The sequence below is a fragment of the Pelobates fuscus genome, chromosome 13 (assembly GCF_036172605.1).
Source record: "Pelobates fuscus isolate aPelFus1 chromosome 13, aPelFus1.pri, whole genome shotgun sequence".
In the NCBI taxonomy this organism is placed as follows: domain Eukaryota; kingdom Metazoa; phylum Chordata; class Amphibia; order Anura; family Pelobatidae; genus Pelobates; species Pelobates fuscus.
The window spans coordinates 40,591,419-40,616,624 of record NC_086329.1 but is presented as its reverse complement, the minus strand read 5'-3'; the positions used below and the strand labels follow the sequence as shown (position 1 = coordinate 40,616,624).

At 42.4% G+C, this 25,206-nt stretch overlaps 1 protein-coding gene across 3 annotated transcripts in view; it reads left to right on the top strand.

Annotated features, from left to right (window-relative positions):
* The window catches only part of SMOC1 (SPARC related modular calcium binding 1), a 177,975-nt gene that overhangs the window by 130,584 nt on the left and 22,185 nt on the right, over positions 1-25,206 (top strand). For all 3 annotated transcript variants that reach the window (XM_063439986.1, XM_063439985.1, XM_063439984.1), the window contains exons 8-9: positions 13,502-13,694; positions 15,438-15,520. In XM_063439986.1, coding sequence (XP_063296056.1) covers positions 13,502-13,694; positions 15,438-15,520 — 276 coding nt within the window. The remainder of the gene's footprint in view (positions 1-13,501; positions 13,695-15,437; positions 15,521-25,206) is intronic.

The window sequence follows — 25,206 nt, the reverse complement described above, 5'->3', positions numbered from 1 at the left end:
GCGCGGGACGACAGGGAAGTCAGCCTGCAGTGCTTTCCACCACCGGACCACCAGGGATGGCTGTGCCGCGCCCCCCCTGACTAATTCATTAAAGGTAAGAAGGAGAGAGGGAGGGGATACTGACACCCAGCACCCGCACCCCTACCCCCCCAAGCACCCCTATCCCCCCAGCAGTACCCCTACCACCCCTTCCCCCCAGCAGTACCCCTACCCCCCACAACAGAACCCCTACCCCCCCAGCAGTACCCCTATCCCCCCAGCAGTACCCCTACCCCCCCAGAAGTACCCCTACCCCCCATCAGTACCCCTTCCCCCCACAACAGTACCCCTACCACCCCCACAACAGTACCCCTACCCCCCAGCACCCCTATCCCCCCAGCAGTGCCCCTACCACCCCCATTAAAGTTAAAAAGGAGGGGGTTAGAAGGAGGGGGTTAGGAGGAGGGGGGGATACTGACACCCGCAGCAGTACCCCTATCCCCCCAAGCACCCCTATCCCCCCAGCAGTACCCCTATCCCCCCAGCAGTACCCCTATCCCCCCAGCAGTACCCCTACTCCCCCAGCAGTACCCCTACCCCCCACACAGTACCCCTACCCCCCACACAGTACCCCTACCCCCCATCAGTACCCCTACCCCCCCAGCACCCCTACCCCCGCCCAGCACCCCTACCCCCGCCCAGCACCCCTACCCCCGCCCAGCACCCCTACCCCCCGCCCAGCACCCCTACCCCCCGCCCAGCACCCCTACCCCCCACCAAGCACCGCTACCCCCCACACAGCACCCCTACCCCCCACACAGCACCCCTCTCACACACACATTACCCCTCATACACACACACATACAGCACCCCCCCACACACACAGCACCCCCCACACACTTACACAGCACCCCCCACACACTTACACAGCACCCCTCATACACACACACGCACACAGCACCCCCACACACACACAGAGCACCCCCCCACACACACAGCACCCCCCCACACACACAGCACCCCCCACACACAGCACCCCCCACACACACAGCACCCCCCACACACAGCACCCCCCACACACAGCACCCCCCACACACACACAAAGCACCCACCCACACACACACAGCACCCCCCCCACACACATCACCCCCCACACACTTACACAGCACCCCTCATACACACACACACACAACACACACACACACAGCACCCCCACACAAACACACGCAATTGCCGTGTTGGCACTTTAAGGGAAAAAAAGTTGGCATGTATTGCGGTTTGGGCACTCGGGCTCAAAAAGGTTCGCCATCACTGCTCTAGTGGCTGTCTGGTAGACAGCCACTAGAGGAGGAGTTAACCCTGCAAGGTTAATGTGGCGAAACCGACCTCGCCACGTGTCCTTGGAGGGGGCTGATTGCCCGCCTCTTGCCTTTGGACTATGGACCAGACTTTATGGGAATGTGATACCCCAGATAGCCATACCATGGAGCCTATTCATATAATGAAGACTATGGGAAAGACTTTAGCTCCATGGCAATTGTACTGTGTGAGTAGGATCTGCGCGCTATTCGGTAGTTTTGTGCGTGCAGATCCCAGCTATCTGGGGATAGGTGAAATGTCTGTGTGTTATGTGTAAATGTGACTTTATGTATTTTAAAGTGTTTTATGTTGTTTTGCAACCATGTGGTTAATGGAGTCTGCCTTTAGTCCTGGGTAATTGGATTACTTCTCCAATTAACTCCAGGGCAGAAGGGAGGAAACCAGGGTGCATTGTGGGGATGTTTTCTGCCAGCCAGAAAGGAACAAAAGATACTTTTAGTAACTTTTGAACCCCTGGTCGGATTCATGCCATTTTTTTAATATGTTGTTCCCCTGAATGGATTGATTGTGGATATGTATTTTTATGTGAATGTGATGTATGGTTTTAAAGTTATGAAAGTTGTGTAAAAGTATATTTTACACTGTATGCATAATGGGATTATGTGTCACACTAAGGGGAGGGGATGTGTGGGAGGTAACATCTATGTCATTGGTTCTTTTATGCCTCCCCCTGGGTGTGGCCTATATGTGTGAGTTGGAAATAAAAGCCAGGCTGGATGAGCCAGTCCAGAGTTCCTGTTTTTACCCTCAAAGTGATGTGTCGTCTCATTATTGGGGGAAGGATTTATTGAATGCTGTTCCAGTTGACTGCTAGGAGTACAAGCCTATTCGTATGGTTCCTATTCAATGGTCTACAGCATTCATATGCTTGGGAGAATTTAAAAGGTTTCTCGGATTCGGTGATTGTGGTGTCTGCCAGAGTGCTTGGAGTCCTCAGGAAGCACTAGGAGCATCCATTAACGGAGGTACCAAGTCGGGGTGCCAGTGGATCCTTTACATTGGTGGCAAGCGGTGGGATGGCGTCCTAGTGCGAGGAGAAGCAGCTCAGAGACACTGGTAACGTTTGGAATTACAAATTGAGGGCAACGCTAGTATCCGTACAGCGCCCCTGGCTACAGCAGGATGGAATCAGCTAGTTTTTGGACAGCGTTCCATGATGAGGAGGAGGAGGCGGCCGCGGACTACAGGGATGCAGACAGAAAGGAAGTCTGGTATGATGCCCTGGAAGACGCCCAGTGGCGGCGAGGTGAGAGTCTCCCCAGTGATGAGCAGCGGCTACAGAAGCGTGTGGCGATGCGCATGTATCTATTGGGAGAGCAGCCCCTGGATGAGTGGGTGACAAGACTAGAGACCCTGGTATGGCGAGAGATCTGGCTAGACAACGCATACCAGGCCCTCTGGTGGCATACCATTCGACTTACCCCCTGGACGGCCGAGCACGACTTACCGGAGGGGGATGATTATGATGGCCCGGGTTTATTATGGGATGCCTTGGAGGACGACATTGATCTTGGCAGCACGGAGGGGTCTAGGTTTTGGGACATCTACGACTACCGGATGGGCATGTATGTCTGGGCTGACGAATGCGAGGTGAGCAAAGACATGACCCACCTGGTAACAAGGGAGTGGGAGCTGGAGCAGGACTACCAACACCTGCTCAGCTTCGTGCAGCTCCAACCTACCCGACAAGCAGAACCAGACCTCATAGACTGGTCCTGGAGAGACCCACAGATGGCAGGTGGAGATGGGATCGAGGTCTCTCTACTGGCCCTACAGGGATGCTGGGCAGTCGGCCCAGATCCCCAGCGGCAGGTTACAGTTCAGAGAGAGGAGCTTGTTACACCCTCTCTCCAGCGGCAGCCTAACCCACCAAGGGGAGACCGTAAGCCCCACACCAGCGCAGATGGGACCGTGGTCTCTGCGCCCAAGTTACAGGGAGCTGAAGGAGCCGTCCTCCCTCCCCAGCGGCAGTGTGATTTGTTGGGAATTGGGAGCCCGGTCTCCATTCCCCAGCGGCAGAGTATCCAGCAGGGAATAGAGAGCCCATCCCCCTTTCCCCCACAGCAGGACTCTGTGCTGGGAGGAGAGACAGTCGGTCTCCCTCCGCAGAGACGGGAAGTATGCATGGGAGAGGAGATTGTTACCACCTCTCCCCAGCAGCGGATCATTAATGTACAGGGAATAGAGAGCCCAGTCTCCATTCCCCAGCGGCAGAGTGTTCTAATGGGAGAGGAGCTGGTTACCACCTCTCCCCAGCGGCAGCTTAATGTACCAGGGGGAGACTGTAAGCCCCACACCTGTGCAGATGGGACCGTGGTCTCTGCACTTCCAGCACAGGGGGTAGGGACGGTCGGTCCTGCCCCCCCACAACAGGGCTGTTTAGCCAAAGGGGAGACAGTCTGTCTCCAGCAGCAGAGCGGTGTAACTCAAGGGGAGACAGTCGGTCTCCAGCAGCAGAGCGGTGTATTTAAAGGGGAGACAGTCTGTCTCCAGCAGCAGAGCTGTGTAACTAAAGGGGAGACAGTCGGTCTCCAGCAGCAGAGCTGTGTAACTCAAGGGGAGACAGTCGGTCTCCAGCAGCAGAGCTGTGTAACTCAAGGGGAGACAGTCGGTCTCCAGCAGCAGAGCTGTGTAACTCAAGGGGAGACAGTCGGTCTCCAGCAGCAGAGCGGTGTAACTCAAGGGGAGACAGTCGGTCTCCAGCAGCAGAGCGGTGTATTTATAGGGGAGACAGTCGGTCTCCAGCAACCAGGCTCCAACCAGACTACTCCCGTGGTAGTGCTGGCAACAGGACAGAGTACCGCTGGTCTCTGCCCCCTCAGCAACCTACCAAGGCAGCCTACCAGTCCCCCACACAGCCGTGGTGAGGCACCTGAACCTGGACAAGATTCTCCCTCACCCAGGTGTAGTAACTGTTTATTGTGGGTGGGCTGCTCTGCTGTTTCTGTCTTGTGGGTGGGCTGCTGGACTAACAAGGGCACTGACCGGCAGGAGGTCAAGTACCCTGTTAGTCTGGGGGGTAAAGGGGAGAAGTGTGGCGAAACCGACCTCGCCACGTGTCCTTGGAGGGGGCTGATTGCCCGCCTCTTGCCTTTGGACTATGGACCAGACTTTATGGGAATGTGATACCCCAGATAGCCATACCATGGAGCCTATTCATATAATGAAAGACTATGGGAAAGACTTTAGCTCCATGGCAATTGTACTGTGTGAGTAGGATCTGCGCGCTATTCGGTAGTTTTGTGCGTGCAGATCCCAGCTATCTGGGGATAGGTGAAATGTCTGTGTGTTATGTGTAAATGTGACTTTATGTATTTTAAAGTGTTTTATGTTGTTTTGCAACCATGTGGTTAATGGAGTCTGCCTTTAGTCCTGGGTAATTGGATTACTTCTCCAATTAACTCCAGGGCAGAAGGGAGGAAACCAGGGTGCATTGTGGGGATGTTTTTCTGCCAGCCAGAAAGGAACAAAAGATACTTTTAGTAACTTTTGAACCCCTGGTCGGATTCATGCCATTTTTTAATATGTTGTTCCCCTGAATGGATTGATTGTGGATATGTATTTTTATGTGAATGTGATGTATGGTTTTAAAGTTATGAAAGTTGTGTAAAAGTATATTTTACACTGTATGCATAATGGGATTATGTGTCACACTAAGGGGAGGGGATGTGTGGGAGGTAACATCTATGTCATTGGTTCTTTTATGCCTCCCCCTGGGTGTGGCCTGTATGTGTGAGTTGGAAATAAAAGCCAGGCTGGATGAGCCAGTCCAGAGTTCCTGTTTTTACCCTCAAAGTGATGTGTCGTCTCATTATTGGGGGAAGGATTTATTGAATGCTGTTCCAGTTGACTGCTAGGAGTACAAGCCTATTCGTATGGTTCCTATTCAATGGTCTACAGCATTCATATGCTTGGGAGAATTTAAAAGGTTTCTCGGATTCGGTGATTGTGGTGTCTGCCAGAGTGCTTGGAGTCCTCAGGAAGCACTAGGAGCATCCATTAACGGAGGTACCAAGTCGGGGTGCCAGGTGATCCGTTACAGTTAATAATTACATGCTCAGGGTTAAGGGTGATGAGAGTTGGCACCCAGACCACTTCAATGGGCTGAAGTGGTCTGGATGCTTACAGTATCCCTTTCAATAAATTTATTACAAAACAAGTAGATCATGCAGGCCCTGCAAGGTGAATTTAGGCAAGCTCTTTGTATTGCTCAAATATACGGCATTTAGTATAACTATATATATGAGTAACCATGGTTTTAAGCCACTAAGAGGGGCAAATAAAAGGTTGTTTTTATAAATGATCATTAGCTCCATAAAACCGCAGGCACACTCATCTGATCTCAGCCATCTGCAGAGAATTGTCTTTCAGAGTAGGCACCTGCCTGCCCGAAATGGCAGGCGCCTACTCTGCTTCCGGGTCGGGAGGCAGGGGAGGGATCTGTGATGCAGCTTCCCTGTCCTCCCGTGCGATGCTGTGTGGAGCGTTGCCGAGCGTTACCATGGCAACGCTCCACATAGCATCGCGCGGGACGACAGGGAAGTCAGCCTGCAGTGCTTTCCACCACCGGACCACCAGGGATGGCTGTGCCGCGCCCCCCCCCCCCTACTTCATTAAAGGTAAGAAGGAGGGAGGGAGGGGGGGGATACTGACACCCAGCACCCGCACCCCTACCCCCCCAAGCACCCCTATCCCCCCAGCAGTACCCCTACCACCCCTTCCCCCACAACAGAACCCCTACCCCCCCAGCAGTACCCCTATCCCCCCAGCAGTACCCCTACCCCCCAGAAGTACCCCTACCCCCCATCAGTACCCCTTCCCCCCCCACAACAGTACCCCTACCACCCCCACAACAGTACCCCTACCACCCCCACAACAGTACCCCTACCCCCCAGCACCCCTATCCCCCCAGCAGTGCCCCTACCACCCCCATTAAAGTTAAGAAGGAGGGGGTTAGAAGGAGGGGGTTAGGAGGAGGGAGGGAGGGGGGGATACTGACACCCCGCAGCAGTACCCCTATCCAAAATTGCTGACTCTGAGTGTAACACATTATTTACCCTGTAATGCAGAATGGGATTGTTATGTATTAGAAAAGTGGGCCATTGGCTCCCAAAAGGGAAAGTTGCTTTTCTGTTCTTTGCCATTATTTGTGAAATTAGAATTGCCATTATATAAATTTTCAGCCTTAAAGGGATGCTCAAGTTACATATATTATTTTTATGTTTTATGAGTTTATGTAAATACATAAATAATAATGTCTATAAATTCCCTATGCTTTGCAGTTTTTGCGGCAAGCTGTTTACAGACCAAGAAATGGCTCAGCCACTCAGGATGCTCCCATTAGAGAAATTGGGAGCCGGGCATATCCCCTGGGAGATTATGGGACATATAGCTCAGCACTTGGCAGCAAAGTCCAACTGCAAACCACGTTTGTTTAAAGATTATGAGATCCTGTGTTTATACGGTATTCAGGCGTATAACATAAACTTTTTAAATATTGAGTCTCTAAAAGCTTCCATTGCAGTGGGCTATGCCCTCTTGGTTCCAAACACAGGACTATTCCATTTTAATGGTGCTCTATATCGCTGTTTTATGAATGGCATGGAAAGTCTGTGCAATGCTCTGTAATAATACACCACTGTGTGCTGTGATACCTGCACTGAGCCATAGGTCACATCTGTTCAGGTCTCGTGTAAATACCCACCTCACGGTGAAATAGAGAGAGAGAGAGAGATTATTTATTTACAACATTCTGCCTGTCAGTCTGTCTCATGGCTGTCTTGCAGCATGTAAAAAATAAAGGTTCATATAAACGCTTCATGCAGCAAGTAATGACCTAATGTATCGCATGTGTTTGCTTAGGACATTTATTTTTTTTTTCAAGAAAAAGTACGGTATGTAGTAATGTACGATTTTCTAGCCTCATCTGTTAACCACTTATGTTTGGGACTGGGGAAATCTGTCTGTTCTGGATTTATTCACATAGTTTGCCTGTCTTTCAGATTTTCTAGCGTACTGTAGTGGTTATGGTGCCAGGGGTGCCCACTGTAAATAGTCAATCCATTTGACTTTTACCTGGGTTTACCAAGCACCATGATCCAGACCTCTCTCTGCGATATCTAAAGCAGAATATCCCCCTTTTACATTATATATACCAGTTTCATCCTTATTCGGATAAAATTAATTGGCTGGGAGCATCCTTTAGTGCACTCTTCTGATGAAATCCATCCAGATATGAAAAGAATTGATTCACTAATGCATAAAGAGAGATTTCTGATTTAGTGATATCTCAAAGGAGGGTCAAATTGCAAGTATCTGGGGGACCCAAGTAAGTGCCAAAGCATTCAAAATGGTTTGACTACTTACCATGGGACGGTTCCAAGAGACTCTGGGCACTATAACCACTACAGCTGGCTATGTTGCTTGGACAACACTTTAAATATCACATTTGCTATTTTCCCAGTTTTTTGTTGCAAGTTATCTAGACCTGTTTGACAAGAATATAAACCAGTGTGACGTTCTTTTTTTCTACATTTGTGTATAGCAGTCAAAGTCTATTGTTTTTTTTTTTAGTAGTATTTTTTTTTGATTGGCTGTTCATTTGTCCCATTGCATGATACGGAATTTTTCCCAGTTTTCAGGTCACATACAGATCTTTTTTCGTTTGCTAATATTTTCTGTTTATTATAGACGGTGAATGAGGATTTGAGACTGTGTAGTGAAGTCCTTTGAATGTATTTATAAAATAATTTGATCCTAAGGAAAGTGTTATAGAAGACACCTCTCTATCCTTATATATATTGTACCAGTAAAACATTTTCTTACACTCCATGTAAACTAGTTCATTTTATTTTTTAATATAAATGAAAATATCTTCATGCTATAACATTAAAATCAACACAGTAAAGGAGGAGACTATATTTAAAAGAAGGAGAACTACCACAACAAGAGGATATAGTCTTAAATTTGAGGGGCAAAGGTTTAAAAATAATATCAGGAAGTATTACTTTACTGAGAGGGTAGTGGATGCACGGAATAGCCTTACAGCTAAAGTGGTAGAGGCTAACACAGTAAGGGAGTTTAAGCATGCGTGGGATAGGCATAAGGCTATCCTAACTATAAGATAAGGCCAGGGAATAATGAAAGTATTTAGAAATATTGGGCAGACTAGATGGGCCGAATGGTTCTAATCTGCCCTCACATTCTATGTTTCTATTAAGAGCACAGGTCACCTTGCACAAAATACAAGTAGTATTGGTCCAGTGGTGGAAGAACAAAAATTATGAATATCCAATAAACTGGCTTTGTCTAGAGTTAATCTTCTGACTGCAGTCTCTTGCACGTTGTGTAAGTTTAGGGATAAATTTCAATGCTTTTGAATAGACAATACTTGTGATTCTGGTCATTGTTTATTGGACAATAAGGGAACATTCAGCTAGCTGCAGTCACTATGGATCCAGAGACTCTAAATAATGCAGGTAGTCATGCAGATAGAACTTAATAAGGAGATCACCAACCCTGTCACCAGAAAAAACTACAACTACATTCTCATGTGAGACTAGTTAGTCAGTGCCCTGCACTGTTTGTTTGTGATGTATCAATTTGCTCTCCATCAGTTCTTTTGATTAATTTCTTAACACCTTATTTGTTGTTTTGTTTTATATTCTTCGTTTTTCCGCTCATGGGATGTGTCACTATTATTACTCCACATTGTTGTTTTGCTGGACTCCTCTTTCCCCTGGTGCCTCCAGATTTTCTTTTTACTGTTGGTACTTCTTGTGCAGATCCGAGGTTCCAATACCAATCTTATCAATTTCTGGTCGTAGTTGGTCTTGCTGATCCAGTTATTGATTACAGTTATCCCTGCTGATTCATATATTGAGCAGAGTTAGTCCTATTAATCAATTTATAGAGGTTATCTACTGATTCAGTTATTGATTACAGTAAGTTCTGCTGATATAGTTATTGATTACAGTAAGCCCTGCTTATCCAGTTATGAAGTTCAATCAGTTCTTTTGATTGAGTGGAGGGATTAGTTACTGATCTGCTCAAGATAATCTTGATGATACACTTTCTCTGCCTCACAATACAACTGATATATACACATGTATAAAATCAATTTTAGATTATCATTTGTATCCTTATACTATGATTTAAAACAAAGTAACCTTGGACTCCAGGTCAGCACTTGTTTCTGATCCTCTGAATTTAGTGTTTGTTTTGCCTCGTGCAGTTCAGAGCTGTTTGGGTATGAAATCACTGATTAGCTGAGTAGATCCTTCAGAATTTGACATAAATTTAAAAAGAGAATAACAATGTATCCTGCTGTTGTGTAATTGGAAATGTATCAGAAACAGGTCCGTTTAAAAGCAAAACGTCTTGTATATTATTTATAATCACATCAATATCTGGTGTTAATATGTTTTAGTTTTATTAAAAATACAGCAACGTTAGCAGCTTAGCAAGTGACCATGAATAGAACGTTGTTAGCGGAATCCTATCTAAACATAAAGTTCAGAGGCTATAGAATACAGGTATGCCATACTGCTTGAGTAATGTGTATAAGTTGGCTTAAATCGTACATGGACCGAATCCAAACAATGTTGTCCTTTCATTTGCAACGTTCATAACTCACCTGCCTTGTCCTTTTATGGAGAGGAAGGGACATGTCGCTCTAAATATGTTCCCCTGGTCTCCTGACTAATTAATTCTGTCTGAGCAGTAGACGTTTTCTCCAGTTACAATAATGACGCCAGGATTGGGATTGGCAGCAAATGTGCTGGACACGGCCAAGATAGGCTTTTTGGAGCTATAGCTGCCTGTCATGCAGCCAAAATATAGCAGCAAAGTAGAGTCACTACTGTCCCTAGAAGGGTTACTAAAGGTGCTGTGTACACTTGCCTCCCTGGGCTCCTGTCATGGTACATTGCAACTATTTTAGCATCAAGCCAAGAGCATTCTGGGTACTGATAGTTTTATTTATCTTTGGGTTACACTAATTGTCAGTGTTTTATGGTACTTATTAATTATAGCTGCACAGTTGTCTTCTCTGTTACCAATTCATGTCAGCTTGGATTTGTCTTCAATACTCCTGTGGAATGGCAGGTGAATAAATCAATTCACCTTCCCATACATTTGATAGGTTGCTAAAAGACAAAAAAAAAAAATTTTTTTAAAGTCTTTATTATGAAATAAAAAGATTAAATGCAAAGGAATAATAACCGTATAATATGTTAGTTTACTGGTAAAAAAAAAAAACTGACTTAAGTGATCAATCAGAATAATTTCAATGTTTCTGTAATTACGTATTTAAACACCTCTTTCAGGCAGGGTAATGATTATTTTGAGTGTTCTTACGCTAAAATAAGGTGCATGGAGTGGAGTTAAAGACCAGGATATGACCATCAACTCTTACTGAATAGGGACATGAGTAGCAAAACAACTAAAAACCTCTCCATCAGTTATAGCACCATGCCAGTCACACATAAGCAACTAACTAACTAATTTATAAAGGGCTTTTTGTTTCTCTTCCAGATGGGGATTTAACTTGTCTAGTGCATGGTCTATGTTTGAACCAATTGAAAACAGATTTTTAGTCTCTGGCATTACCCATCTCAATAGTAGTCATTTTACTGACCTTGGAATGAAGAAAGGATCAGTTGATTAAGCATGAATATAACATAAAACTGAGGTTTTAGCAGGTTGTACGGTTGGTGGATTTACACAGGCATGAGTGCAAGGTGTTTAATCTTGTAAAGCTCATACAAGGGGTATAACAGCGCCATATGGGCTCTGATGTACGAATAAAACACGTATTATAGACTTATCATTGTTCCCTCCTGCAGCTCTGCTGTTTTATAGGCTTCACCACTGTCACTTTATGCCATCATGCACATTGTTTTAATACAGAGGGAGATGGGACAGAGGCATAGGGTTCTTACTGGGTGTAGAGCTTGAAGGCTCGCTGTGCCCAGTGTGGCAGACAGCCTAGCACTGCATATATGTTCTTATACATATTTATTTTCTACAGAAGAAAACTACATTTACGTTTGTTTCAGCTATTTTGTCTTAGTAGTTTGTTGTGTGTACATTCTGAATAAACAATGCCAATACTGTCCATGTATACATATTGTGATATATTGCTTTCTATAGTTAAACAGTTGGGATTGAAAAGAGACTCAGGTTTATTGTTTCCACAAAGTTTATTTGTATTTATCTTTCCACCCAGAAGCAGGCAAGCAGTCCTCCTGGCCAAAAGGGGCATAACGGGGCTTCAATTCTTCTTAAGACCAATGGCTGAATTATTCATTTGCTTTTACTTCAATTCTTAAAGCTGTCGTTCTGTCTATGTTCAATATGTGTTGACACAATCCGTTTTATTCATATTACTTTGAGCCATAGTTTGTCATGGATAGCATTTGAGCTGTACTTTGCTATCCATTAATCAGTTCAGTAGTAGCCATGCATAATGTGATGCTGTTATATATATGGCACAATCTATTTTAACCCTGTGTCTCTATATTACCAATATGTTTCAATATATCTACTCCATTTGATCCATGCATAACCATCAAAACCAGTTTTTCTAGTTTTCGTAATACATCATCATTATCCTTTTCACGTATCTCTAATTAAGGTTATCTATACTTTACTAGCACCTTTGCCCATGTGTCCTATCTAACAATTGTATCTGTTTTTTTCCTAGTTTAACCAAATCGATAATAGGCACTGGATTTGTGTTTACAGTATTTATCAGATTCAAACATGTTACATTTGTTTTTAACTTGAGAACAGAATCACCAAAACCGAATCCTTAAAAACCCAGTTTTAAAGCCACATTACACTGCCCAATTATAAAAGAAACAATCTTGGGTGAGTTCCCACACTTTTTTCCCCATGACTTGACGCCTGGCTATTTTTTATACATTTTGCTGTAAAACGATGTTGAATTGCACTAATAGTTTTTTTTAGTACAAGTTGCCTGTTTGTACCTGGAAAAGAGTAAATTAATACGCTCCAAATGTGCAGCCAAACTGATTGTCAAGTTGGACTGCTACGATGATGGCTGCAATTTGGCTATATATTAAGACCTAAATTACGTATTTCCCCAGAATGTTTGAGTACTCAGACAGAGTTGTGGAAAATCTTGAAGTATGATTATCATAATGATTAGCAAATTGGAGCAATATCGTTTTAACATTCTCCCATGGGTTATTGTGAGAGTATAATATCTCTGAGATTATGTGAGAACAGCATACAAATTGTGTTGTTTCCATGAAATTTCAGCATAGTGAAAATGTTTATAATGAAAAAATGTCATTGCATGTCCGCTATAAGCTCAGAAATCAGTAGTTCATCCTCAGTGTCTGTTTAATGTGTTTCTAAAGAAATATAATATAATATTTCCTATCTCGTGGCACGAGTCAAAATACAATTAGTAGCATCCGATGGAAAAATTCCTATATGTTACCTGCCTCAATATTCAGCCAAGCCTAAAGCCTAAAGGGAAACTACTGGGTAAAATGATCCTCCTTTTAATGCATTCTAAAGATAACGTATTAAAGAACAAAATATATACTAACCTTTAAAGTTTCCTTTGGTGCATTGTTTTCTGAGTCTGCTTGCAGCTGCAGAAAGACCCCCGTACCAATAGGGAGAAGCCGGCTTCAAATTAATCTATGTGCAGGAGAGGTTTATTGGATAAGTAATCTATCTCCAGGATAAGTTCCATTCATCACTTAGGATAAGTAGGAAAAGAAAGAAGCCATACTGTAGCTGCTATTGTTTGCACCTATCAGGCCATGTGCAGTTCCTGGCAGATCTGCAGACTGTGCATGCATAGGATGAGAGAGTTTAGGCTAATTGGAGCATGCAGATGTTACATGCAAAACTTGGGATGGTTAGATCAATGTTTATCAAATACCCAACTACTATACAAAGCATAAAATTATTATTTTCACTCCAATATATCTATCTTCCTCACCATCTTACTACTACGTTACATGTCTGAGAAAAATATTACTTTGGATTTAAAGCCACTTCTTTGAATTAGCCAACAGTGATCAATGAATGTTCTTCTTAAGGAAAACATATGTAAATACTTACTGCACATGCAGATTCAGTGTGCCATGTTCTATTACAGAAAAAGTCAATTCGTGTGAGCAAGAAAGGCAGAGTGCTCTGGAGGAGGCAAAGCAGAACCCACGAGAGGGGATTGTCATACCAGAATGTTCTCCTGAAGGACTTTACAAGCCCGTGCAGTGCCACCAGTCCACTGGATACTGTTGGTGCGTTCTAGTAGACACTGGACGTCCGTTGCCTGGAACATCTACACGGTAAGACGTGTTGTGTCACCAAATTGGATTATTGCGTTATTAGTAGAGAAAAAAAAATTGTTAGGTAGATTATGGTCACATTTCACGCATCAGAAGTTTCATAGAGCACAAAGAAGCTTGGATATATTTTCAAGAAATTTTAGCTTAAGGTGTAAATACGTGTGAACAATGCCTGTAAATCGTATCCAATACAACACCCTCTAGCAAAGCAATGGCCAAATAAAAGATATCATAACAAACTGTGGACTCCAAAATACTCGCAGTGACATCTGTTCTTAGAATGTATTTGAAGAATATTTTTATTTAAAGTATTACAGAGTATCTGAATGACATAGTGTAAAGTTGTAAAGTAAACCAAAGGCTTTGATTTAAATTTGTTTGGATTTTTTTTTTTTTTACTTCTTAAACCCTCAATTCATACCACATGTTAAGCTTACTATATATAGATGTAATGCATGAAGGAGCAAACCATTGGAAACTGACAGAATGTCATTGCTAATGAATGCCATGTGTTCTATATGTAGTCTTACAGAATACCTTTGCTTCTTATAATACATAAAAGTAAGAATATGTTTACATTCAAAAACTCCAATATACCTATCGGCAGCTTGCTGTGATTATCATATATCTGTGAACATAACAGGTTCAGAATTTGGGCCTGGCAAAATGTGGTATTTTGCATCAGCCTGTCACTGTACCAATGTATGGCCATATTTTGCAACTTAATACTCATTACATTAACGAACGCCCAGTATGTTATTCAACATATTTCTAAGTGTTTCACCCGGATTAGCATGGAGTATATTTTGTGTTTGCATATGACTCCAGAAACCCCAAATGGCATTATTTTCTCCCTAATACACACTCCAGCATTATGTAATTCCATATTATATGCGTTTTAAAGGTAAGGATACAGTTTCTTAAATCTTACATCGGTACCACAATGTTCATGTTCTGGCCTGCCTGTGACTGGTGACAATGACACTCCTGGGCAGAAGCTGCTGTCTTTAATTCAGCCCCTCTCCTGTTACCGATAAGATAGAAGAGATGCTTGGGAGACACAATCACACTGTCTCTTTCTCCCCAGCCCCTCTCTCAGCATATCCTTTTCAGGAGAGGGACTGAATCTAGTACCTCAGCTGCTACTTTCAATCAGACAGCCACTAGAGACACTTCCATGTGTTTACCAGACTAGGTGATTGTTGCTGTATTCAGGTAAGCATTAGAAGTGTTTTTTAGCCCTTTATGAATTAAGAAGGGGAGCGCAAGGCAGGGGAGGACCAGAGGGCTCTATAGTGTAAGGAATACAACTTAGTATTTCTTACACTATAGAATCCCTTTAAACAATGTGTGAAGTGTTACAAAACTATTGTACTAACATGTGCCATTTAAAACGTAGTATAAGTCGAACTAAGACCCCAAGTCGGAACACTAGGGACTGTTTCAATGGCACAAATTTGTTCTCTCTTGGACAAAACCTTCCTGTTTATTGAATAGTGATATTCATGCGGCATATGCATATTTAATATATAGCTTGAAAAAAGCAGGATGATCCACCATATCAACTAAAAAAGGAGCTACATTTTTCAGACTGCCATATTAGTCGCAACTTATACAGCGAGTATTAAATGGTCTAGAACTGTCTGGCTTAGCACAAAGTGAAATGTAACAGTGTCCCATGTAAGGGTGCATGTTAAATACATATTGTTTCATTGAAGGCTGACGTTTGTCAATCCCCTGCAGCTATGAAACGCCAGCTTGTGAAAGTGACGCCAGGTGGAAAAACACAGATGCAGAAGATCCGTTTAAAGACAGAGAATTAGCAGGTTAGAAGAAACCATTGTGATGTGTTACATGCATGCGTGTACTCGAAGAACAAATTAGTTTTCAGGCTGGTCTTGTGAAGTTAACTATATTCCCAGCAGGCTAACAAATGGTGGTGGTAGGGAAAACTGCCGGGTTGGTGAAGAACCTGGTTTTGAGACAGAATTGGAGCATTACAGGGAAATTAGTGGGTTTGTAAGGGTTTATTTTATAATATTAAATAATATTCATACAAACATGTGATAATACATAAAACTCTAAACATGAATACAATGTACAGGCTGAAAAGTAAACCGTAAAGCAACGATTACACATAAATGAATGCATATAATGTGAACACAAATAATGTATTTTGTATGTAGTCTCGAAAGCACATTATGCAGACTGCACTCTTTTACAGCAACACCAAAGTCACCCAGACCACTTACTCAGAACTGGTCTGTGGGCAGTGCCCCTGATGTTTTGCTCATGCATTAAAAATGAGGATTCATCCTCATTTTAATCAGAAGCAAAATGGTACTGTAAGGCTGCAACCCACAAGCCTTGTAGGAAAGTGTCTTGCTAATAGGTGTCTCCCTTGCTAGTCTTCCTTTAAAACAAGGCAGCCATAGAGACTTGAAAGTGTGAACAGGGACGGGTGCAGTTTGTTAGCTTGGATGGGATATGCTAAAATGTTTGTACCATTGTCACATGGCAATGTTTATTCCCAATATAAACAAAGAATTCAGGGCAAATAGGCACCCGCAGGTTGTTAAACTATAAAGCATGTGGCTTTGGTTAGTCTGAAATTGTGTATATACATTTTAGGTAATTTTCCCTTTTAAAAAGCATTTTTTAAAGATGAGTTAAACAAAATTTTCTAACATATTAAGAATTCATATACAGTTACATGGGGACAAGTTGTGTATTCTAGGTAATCCAGGTGCTGCTAATTAGTAAATGGAATTTACACATCTTCATTTGACTGTTCACCTTATCTGAATATCGTTCATCCAAAAGATTCAAGAAAGCTATTAGAACGAAACATAAATGTACGGAAATGGACCAGTTTAAATATGTTATATATATATATATATGTTAAATGTTATGTATATATTTAGAAGTACACTGAAAGGTGCATTGTATCACCATTTGGTTCACAGGTCAAGTGAGAAAATGTAACCAACAGAGGGAAAACGTGCAGTGGAAAAAAAATCTATATTTATATTATATAATATATAGTATAAAAATATGTTTTTTGGTTTTTTTATTGCTCCTACTTTTCCCCCCTAATTAATCACTTCTCACCTGACCTAGAATCAATATTTAGTGGCTGTCTGCCAGCTCTTAATCATAATTTTTTTTTTCTGATCAATATTCTAAATTTTTCGCGCCACAGACAGGACTCCAAATACTGAATCAAACGAACATGCTTATCCATCATGCTTGTCGTTTACTCGGTGTTATATCTGTATGGCACTTTAGAGATTCAGAATTTGTCAGAACAGCCAGCTGGTCTATATCCTGATGATTTGCAATGCAGCCAAAACTGAACAAATTATTCTGTTAATTAGTGGGAAGCTGGCGCTGTTCCAATTTCAATCAGAGCCTTTTGTCTTGGCTGACTTGGCAATTAATAAGTACATATCCATAAAGGTGGCTAGCAGACAGGTATAGGCAGTGGTGTATCCTGGTTTTGTGCTGCCCTGGGCATGACAAAACTCAGGCACTCCCTCCCTCCCGCCTTCTAATTACACATACACACTCACTGACAGACACATTCACTGACATACACACTCACTGACAGACAGACACACACACACTCACTAACAGACACACATATTAACTCACTAACAGACACACACATACTGACACACAAACATATTACACTCACATAGTTTAAAAAATTCAATCCCCCCAGCCTCCCTACCTTTGGAAATGCTGGGGAGGATTCTCGCTTTCCCTGGGGTCTAGTGAGGCTGCTGGGCGGCCGGCCAGTCACTGCAGTCGGCGAGGGAGCACTGATCCTCCTGTTCAGCTCCCTCGTACGCCGCGTAGTGATGCCGGGGGCCGGAGTGATGTCATATTCCGGCTCCAGCATCACTGCGGTGCGCGTGAGGGCTCCCTCACTGCCCGTCTGGAAAGGGTGCCCGCTGCCAGCCTGGGGGGTCCTGAGGTTGCCAGCCTGGAGGATCCTGAGGTTACCAGCCGACCAGCTCCTGGGCGCCCCAGGACAAGAGGCTAGAAAGGCATTTGCCAGGGCAACTGGGGGGTGGCTTTGTGTGCCACCCAAGGCAAATGCTTTGCCAGCCTTGTGGTAAATACACCCCTGGGTATAGGAGGTTTTATTTTAACAGGCCATAATTTAAAACTGTCATCTACAGCCACTGAAAATTCACTAGTGAAAGGCGTAGAGGAAGAGTCCAAATATCATAATCGCTACAGCTTGCTGTAGTCTTTATAGTACCGGGAGTGCCCTAGTGCAACCACCATTGTATGTAATCACACCATTTTAGAAAGGTTTGACTTCTTACCAGGGTCCACTGGGAGCTACTCCTTGCCTCCACCAGTTCTAATAGAGGGAAGAAAGCTCTCTGTCTGATCTAGGCCCTGCAGTGTCTCTTCGTCAATGAGCAAGCGGGCTTCACTCTAGGGAGCTAATGGAAGCTCCTTGTTAGGGGCATCTTGCTTTCTGCCATCTATAGTGGAGATGGGTGCCAGGGCACTTTTGTCACCATGATCTCTCCTTATTTTTTTTTTGGCGAGTACAACTTGTGGAACGGTTTGTACCCCCAGTGGTAAGCATACCGCAGGATTGGAACCTCTACACTATACTGATTCAAAGTGGCACATCTCACAGTTTGATAGGCAATCCCAGATGATGGAATAAAATCTTTAATGGAAAAGTATGATGCATAAAAAAATTCAAGAAATTGTCATTTAGGTAATATTCCTGCTATAGCCCTCAATTTCTAATTTGTTAAATGTCAATCAACCCCCCCCCCCCCAAAAAAAAACAAAAAAAAACACAAAAAAAACAGCTAGGTTTTCTAACGTAACAAGACACAATATTTAAAATTATAATTTAGTTTTTGTCCTGTGTTCCTTAATCATTTTAGATTACAGAACACCCCCTTCCTTTAACTTAATCTTCAGTTACAACAGTCTATAAAAAATGTAATACAAAGCTAGCTGCAAAACTACAAATCCCATAAACCCCCAATGTTTAAAGTGTACTTCCACAGTACATTATAGGAGTACCAGAAATGCCTGGCAGATATCAGACACTGCAGAAACTACATATGATGAAACTTCAGATATGAGCATCTTTTAATGTATTGCTTTTGTAATATATATATCTCTCTGTCTCGGCATGCAGGTATCCTTTTAAAAATCGCACTCTACATTTGTAATTTTTTGTGCTCACATTTTTTTAATGTAGTTTTAAACTACCCATAAGTTCTGCATATGAGCGCCCACTATTATATGTTAGCAATTTTCATATTATCTTGGTTTCTCCCATGTTGAGTTGATAGAATGATGCTACTTAAAGCCACAAACTAATTTTTACATTTTCCAGACTGTAAACCTATATTTTACAAAACTCTGTTAGATTTTTTGCCAAAACCTTATGGTTTATTTGACTGGATAATGAACACAAGTCGTCATTTGTTGAGATTGCAGTTTAACTTTATCTTTTATATCAGATTAGTTTCATATGGATCGGCAAAGGTTGAAGTGATGGAAACTCCAGCCTCCTCTGACTTTGTAACAGCTGATAACAGCACCATTGTTATAAAGAAGTTCTGTTGAACATTGTTATATAAAGAAAATATGTATGGAGCCAAAACTTTATTGATCTGGCCCACGGGACTCTTCCTTTCTTCTACTAGGGGGCTATACTGGATGAACTAAAAAAATGCAGAGATTTACTGGGGGTTAGGTTAACTCTGTAAGGGCCAAGGCTATTGTGATACGTGACGCATTTGTGACCATGGCCTTTCAAGCACTTTTGCCAAGCATTGTATTATGATTTCACCTTGTTTAAATACAAACATATTATATACTTTTTTTTCTTTTACCCTACATGTATACATAACACAATAGTTGAGATTACAACTTTAGTAGTAGCTACAGAATCCAACCACAACACAAAAAGTATATATTTGATAAAGTAAATCCACCAGGTTATTTAACTAGAAGCATTCAGGTACTTACCAGTCAAAGTGCCCACGATGACTCCTGTCCATCCCTGAAAGCACCTTCAATGGAACGTGAGCATCAAAACTGGAAGAAGGCAGACCTGCGGAGGCAGTGTTATGCTCTGGGCAATGTATTGCTGGGAAACCTAGAGTCCTGACATGAACATTGAAACATAAAATGTGACGGTAGATAAGAACCATTCAGCCCATCTAGTCTGCCCAATTTTTTACTCGCTCAGTAATGTAATACTTCCTGATATTATTTTAAAATATTTGCCCATATTCATGTGGATGCTACTTTGACATGTACCACTTACCTAGAGATTGTTGCACCCCATACATCCCTTCATGACAATGTTGTTCCCTGATGGCAGTGACCTCTTTTAGCAGGATAATACACCCTGGAACCCTGCAAAAATTATTCAGGTGTTGTATTGTCCTCAAATTCCCCTGATAACATCTGATTGAGCATCTGTGGGATGTGCTGGAACAAGAAATCTGATCCATGAAGGCCCACCTTGCAACTTGCAGGACTTAAAGGTTCTGCTGCTAATGTCTTGGTGCCAGATACCACAGGACATGTTTAGAGGTCTTATGAAATCCAGACTTCCATGCATCAGAGCTGTTTTGGTAGCCTACATGATATTAGGCAGGTGGTTTTAATGTTGTGGTTGATCAGTTTGTCTGCTGTTTATTTATTTATTTTGTGTTTTTCATTCATGTAATTTGGGTAAATTCACAGACCACGTGTGTTATTCCCCAACTGTAAAAACTCCAAATGTGTTTTCTGCTACTGTTCTCAAGTACAATAATACCCCATAACTTTGCCCCTAATCCCACTGTAACGTACCGTTTTGCACAGAAGAGGTTAAAAACCGTTTAGGCGATGTTCCCCTTTCAGATGCCCAGGCAGCTACTGCGAGCATCAATCTCCCGAACTGCAAACTACACGAATCCTCCAACTCCCGAACAGGAAACACACAAACACTGGAAACAGCCGAACAGGAAAAAACATACGAACAGTTTACACTCCTGGCAGTCAGCATACAATCCAATTCCCCCAATAACGAGACGACACTTCGTTTTGAGGGTCAAGCAGAATCTGGTTTACTGGGGCTAACTGCCCGGCTTTTATGCAGGTCTCCCACCTGGTGGACACTCCCCTAGGGGACCAGATGGAAGACTGGGACACAAAGGGTAAAAGGACCAATCACAGACTTACACATTTCAACAATCCCACAATGCATCACAATCCCTCCTCTCTGTCCTGGAGGTAATTGGGAAGTAATCCAATGATCTACAAGGACAGAGGCAAAACTCCATTACACACATTTTCAGTAAAAGACATAAAATTACATACGGTTACCCTATCACATAAAACATACACATTCTACATATCCCCAGATAGCTTAGATCTGAGCGCACATTATTACCGAATGGCGCTCAGATCACATACATACAGTTCAATCGCCATGGAGCCAAAGTCTTTCCCATAGTCTTTCGTTACACGAATAGGCTCCATGGCATGGCTATCTGGGAAGATGCTGTTCATACGGTTAAACTACCGAATGAACAGTCAGTCGGTTCCATTACCGAATGCAGAGGTAAGGAGGCTGGCGGCTCAGCGGTGCTCGCGCAATTAAGTGTCCGTTTTCAGTTCCATAGTTTGGGCACTGGACACCGCTGGCTGTTCGGGAGTTAAAATGGCCACTGCCACGTGTTCGGCAAACGAACAAAGGCCACCCAGCGTTCGTCAATTAAGCTGCGGTTAACCGCAGCTTCTGGGCGGTCAAATGACGGCACACTCCAGTTCCCAGGTGGTCCATCGATCGGTACTTTGTTCAGTAGATTTAATCTACCGAACACCCCGGCAGAAAGGCACGAATATGCCTTTCTGCAGGGAAAATAAAAGGTTTTAACTGCCAGGCCATAGTCTAAAGGGAGCAGGCGAGCAACCAGGCTCCTCCAGTGCACAGTGGCGAGTTTGGTTCTGCCACACCCATCCATAAACCTACCCTTAATCCCATTCCTTTATCCTACCTAGGGGCGGGGGTGGGGGGGGGGGAGAGTGGGGGAGCACATAATGGTAAAAGGAACATTAGTGAGTGCAGGGGAGGAATAGGGGCTGTAGTGGGTGCAGAATATAGAAGGAGCTTTGGGTGCTGGGGGATTGACAGGAGCTTTCCGTCAACTGGTGTTAAAACCTTGCCCAGCATGAATGGATAGATTGGCATGGTTGTTTAGTGGTTCAATTAAATTAATTTATTTAGACGGCTACCTTTGGGTTGTGACAGACCCAATCATAAATACTAGTAAATTATTTTGTGGGATGAATTGTGCACAAGGCAGAATCTTAAACGCACCTCTACTGCACTGCAGGGGAGATCAGAACCTCCATACGATTCTCTAAAAACACAATGTGCCATAATTTTTCATTGATTTATTGTGAGGTCAAGGGTCATGCACAGGGATTCAGGGGATACTTGGAATTTTCATTGGGTGCCAAGCTATTCTAAAAATATGCCATGTTTTCCCATATTGATACTGTTGGCAGTATGACTTGAATACCAAATCTGGAACAAAATACTTTTGTTCATCATTTATAAAATAAACAACAAAAAAAATCCCAGAGTCATAATATAAATCAGTTGTCCTAGATATTTATGAGGAGTTCAAATAAAATAGATTTGTATTAAATTATGAATGATGATTGTATTTATATATATCTTTTTACATACTGGCTAAGGTTAAAGAGAACGATTTGGCATTCTCCCCACATAGTAGTACGAATAAAATAAATTCAACCAGTAACATTTATATCGGCAGAATAAATTGAGCTGTTACATAAACTACGGAGTTACTGGCAGTAAAACATATAATTGATTTAACAGCCTTTATATATCTTCTATATATTATTTTCAGTTTGTCTTGGCAAGACTTACATATTTAACCTCAAATACCTGGAATCCACGAGTCATTTTGTAAACTACACAGAGAAGGAATGTTTCTGAACAAGGCTGAGTGAAATAGGAGAATGCCCATGCAGAGTCTGACATCTTAAGGACCTGTTTCTATAGAAAAGTCTGAATTTAGAATTTTGGGTTGAATAATTTGTATCAGTTAGAATAGCAGTTTTAGGATTATCTGGAAAGCTTCACATAGAACAAAAATACATTTAATAAAAATACTTAAAAGTCCTACATGTGAACCGCGATAAGGAATCACAATAACATGTTGCTGTTGTATTATGAAACCGTAGAACTGTAAAAAGATAAAAGTATCCACTTCTGGAGAATCTATTATAAAAAAACCAATGTTTCATACAGATGTATTTATTGGGATCAAGTAGAGACTATGAGTAAAGAGTTTTGCACTGATATGGCAACAGTATGTTTAGTACAAGTTAACCTTCAAGGCTCTGTCTATTGAAAACCCACACATCACCATTAACACATCATTTACAGTTTACCTGCAGTATCATTGCCCACTATTATCCCTTTTTGTAGATTGCATGTAAAAGGGTAAGACCCAGTAGGTGGTATATTGTTCCAGAACTAAAAGCTGACACACTGGTCTAGTTGCAGTTGCAGAAGATGAGTGATGGGAATAATCAGATTTGTTAGCACCTGCAAAGAATATCAATATTAACACTTTATTAAAGGAACACTATAGGGTCAGGAACACAAACATGTATTCCTGACCCTATAGTGTTAAAATCACTATCGAGCCCACCTGCACCCCCCCTTTCCCTCCTAAATATATTAAAATCTTACGTTTATTCCAGTCTGCTGCTGCTTGATCTGCCCCTGATCTACATACTTGGCTGACATCATCAGAAGTGGTGATCAAGCCAAACACAGCCTGGCCAATCCGCATCTCCTAATTTAGATGCATTGAATCAATGCATCTCTATGAGGAAAGTTCAATATCTTCATGCAGATGGTGGAGACACTAAATGTCACAGTCCATCTGAGTTGTGGCCACTGGAGGTGTCCCTACGCTGTAATGTAAACGCTGCCTTTTCTCTGAAAAGCCAGTGTTTACTGCAAAAAGCTTGAAGGGAATGATTATACTCACTAGATCAACTACATTAAGCTGTGGTTGTTCTGGTGACTATAGTGTCCCTTTAATGTACTATTACATAAAGTAATAGTTTAAATACTAGCTGTCAACGTAAAGTATGTACAAATTGATAGTCAGATGCACCAGAAATGTAATTATAGTTCTACATAGAAAAAAAATTGTATTACCAAATTGGTTACCATATGACCAGTTTTTGAGCAATATTTAGTTCTTCCATCCCTTGTATCTTCCTCGCGGTAGTAAGGAATATTTTTTTTTTTCTCCCTTATTAACATTTACACTTTTGTAAATTATTATTCTGTTTTCTTAGGAGGGGAAAGGGTTTTGAAAATCATCAACCTATTTGGTTAATTATTGGAGGTGACTATTCCTCTTTAATGTTGTAATTTTGAAAAGACTTGGTAATTGTAAATTTTTTAGTGTTTAGCGATAGTTTTTCAATTTTCTCACTGGTGACATTTCATTGCAGTTATGTGTTATTTATCTCATGCTGTTCATCTTCACTGACATTGTGGTGTAAAGTAGCACAAGTGAAGAAACAAGTTTAACAAACCATGTTCTTGGTTTATAAGTTACACAGACAGCCAAAATGGGAAGCATCTGGGCTTGTCTTTGCTCTGTTCTCAATCTGTGCTCATTGTTCGAGAATCTAGCTCTCCTTGTATAAATTAAGAAACAGTTGATATTGTAAAGAGTATCGCGGCAATCATGAATAAAAGCAGAATTACCTTGTTTCTTGGTCCTGTTAGAGATAATTAAAACCAAATGATATATGTTTTGATTTTAAAGCTGATTGATTACAAGTCCCTATTTTCAGACTATTCCAAATCAATGATGTTTCGCGTTATGCAACCATTTGTAATGAATTCTCAGTAAAACAGTCATGGCTAATGTTCACATCCCATCTGTTTCTGAACGACCTCTCTTATGAGGCACACTTACCCGTAAGACTGTCTGAGTATGATAGGATGTGTAGTTCAGAAACAAACTAGATGACAAGATTAGCCACCACTGCTACAGGATCAGCCTCCCACTACTTTTAAGATTATAATTTATAGAAACTTTATTCTCTCAAAACAACGTCATCTTAATTAGGTTGTTTTTAGGTGAGCAGTTCCTGGGCACAAACTTACCTGGAAGGGTTAAACAGATTTTGAATGCTTTAACCCAAAAACATTGGAACCCTGGCCACGTCTACCATGTCTTCTGCAGTTCCTGCCACAGCTGCTATACTTCTCCCTAGGCTTCTGCTTGGATAGCAGTGATTGGCTGCGAACATCACCAGACATCCACTGAAAGTTACAGTACGTACAGTATATGTGGCCAGTGATTGGCTGAAAGTGTCGGCTGATGCTCTCAGCCAATCACTGTTGCCTGAGAAGAAGCATAGGAAAAAGTGTGGTGCAGCGTAGTGCAGAAGGCAG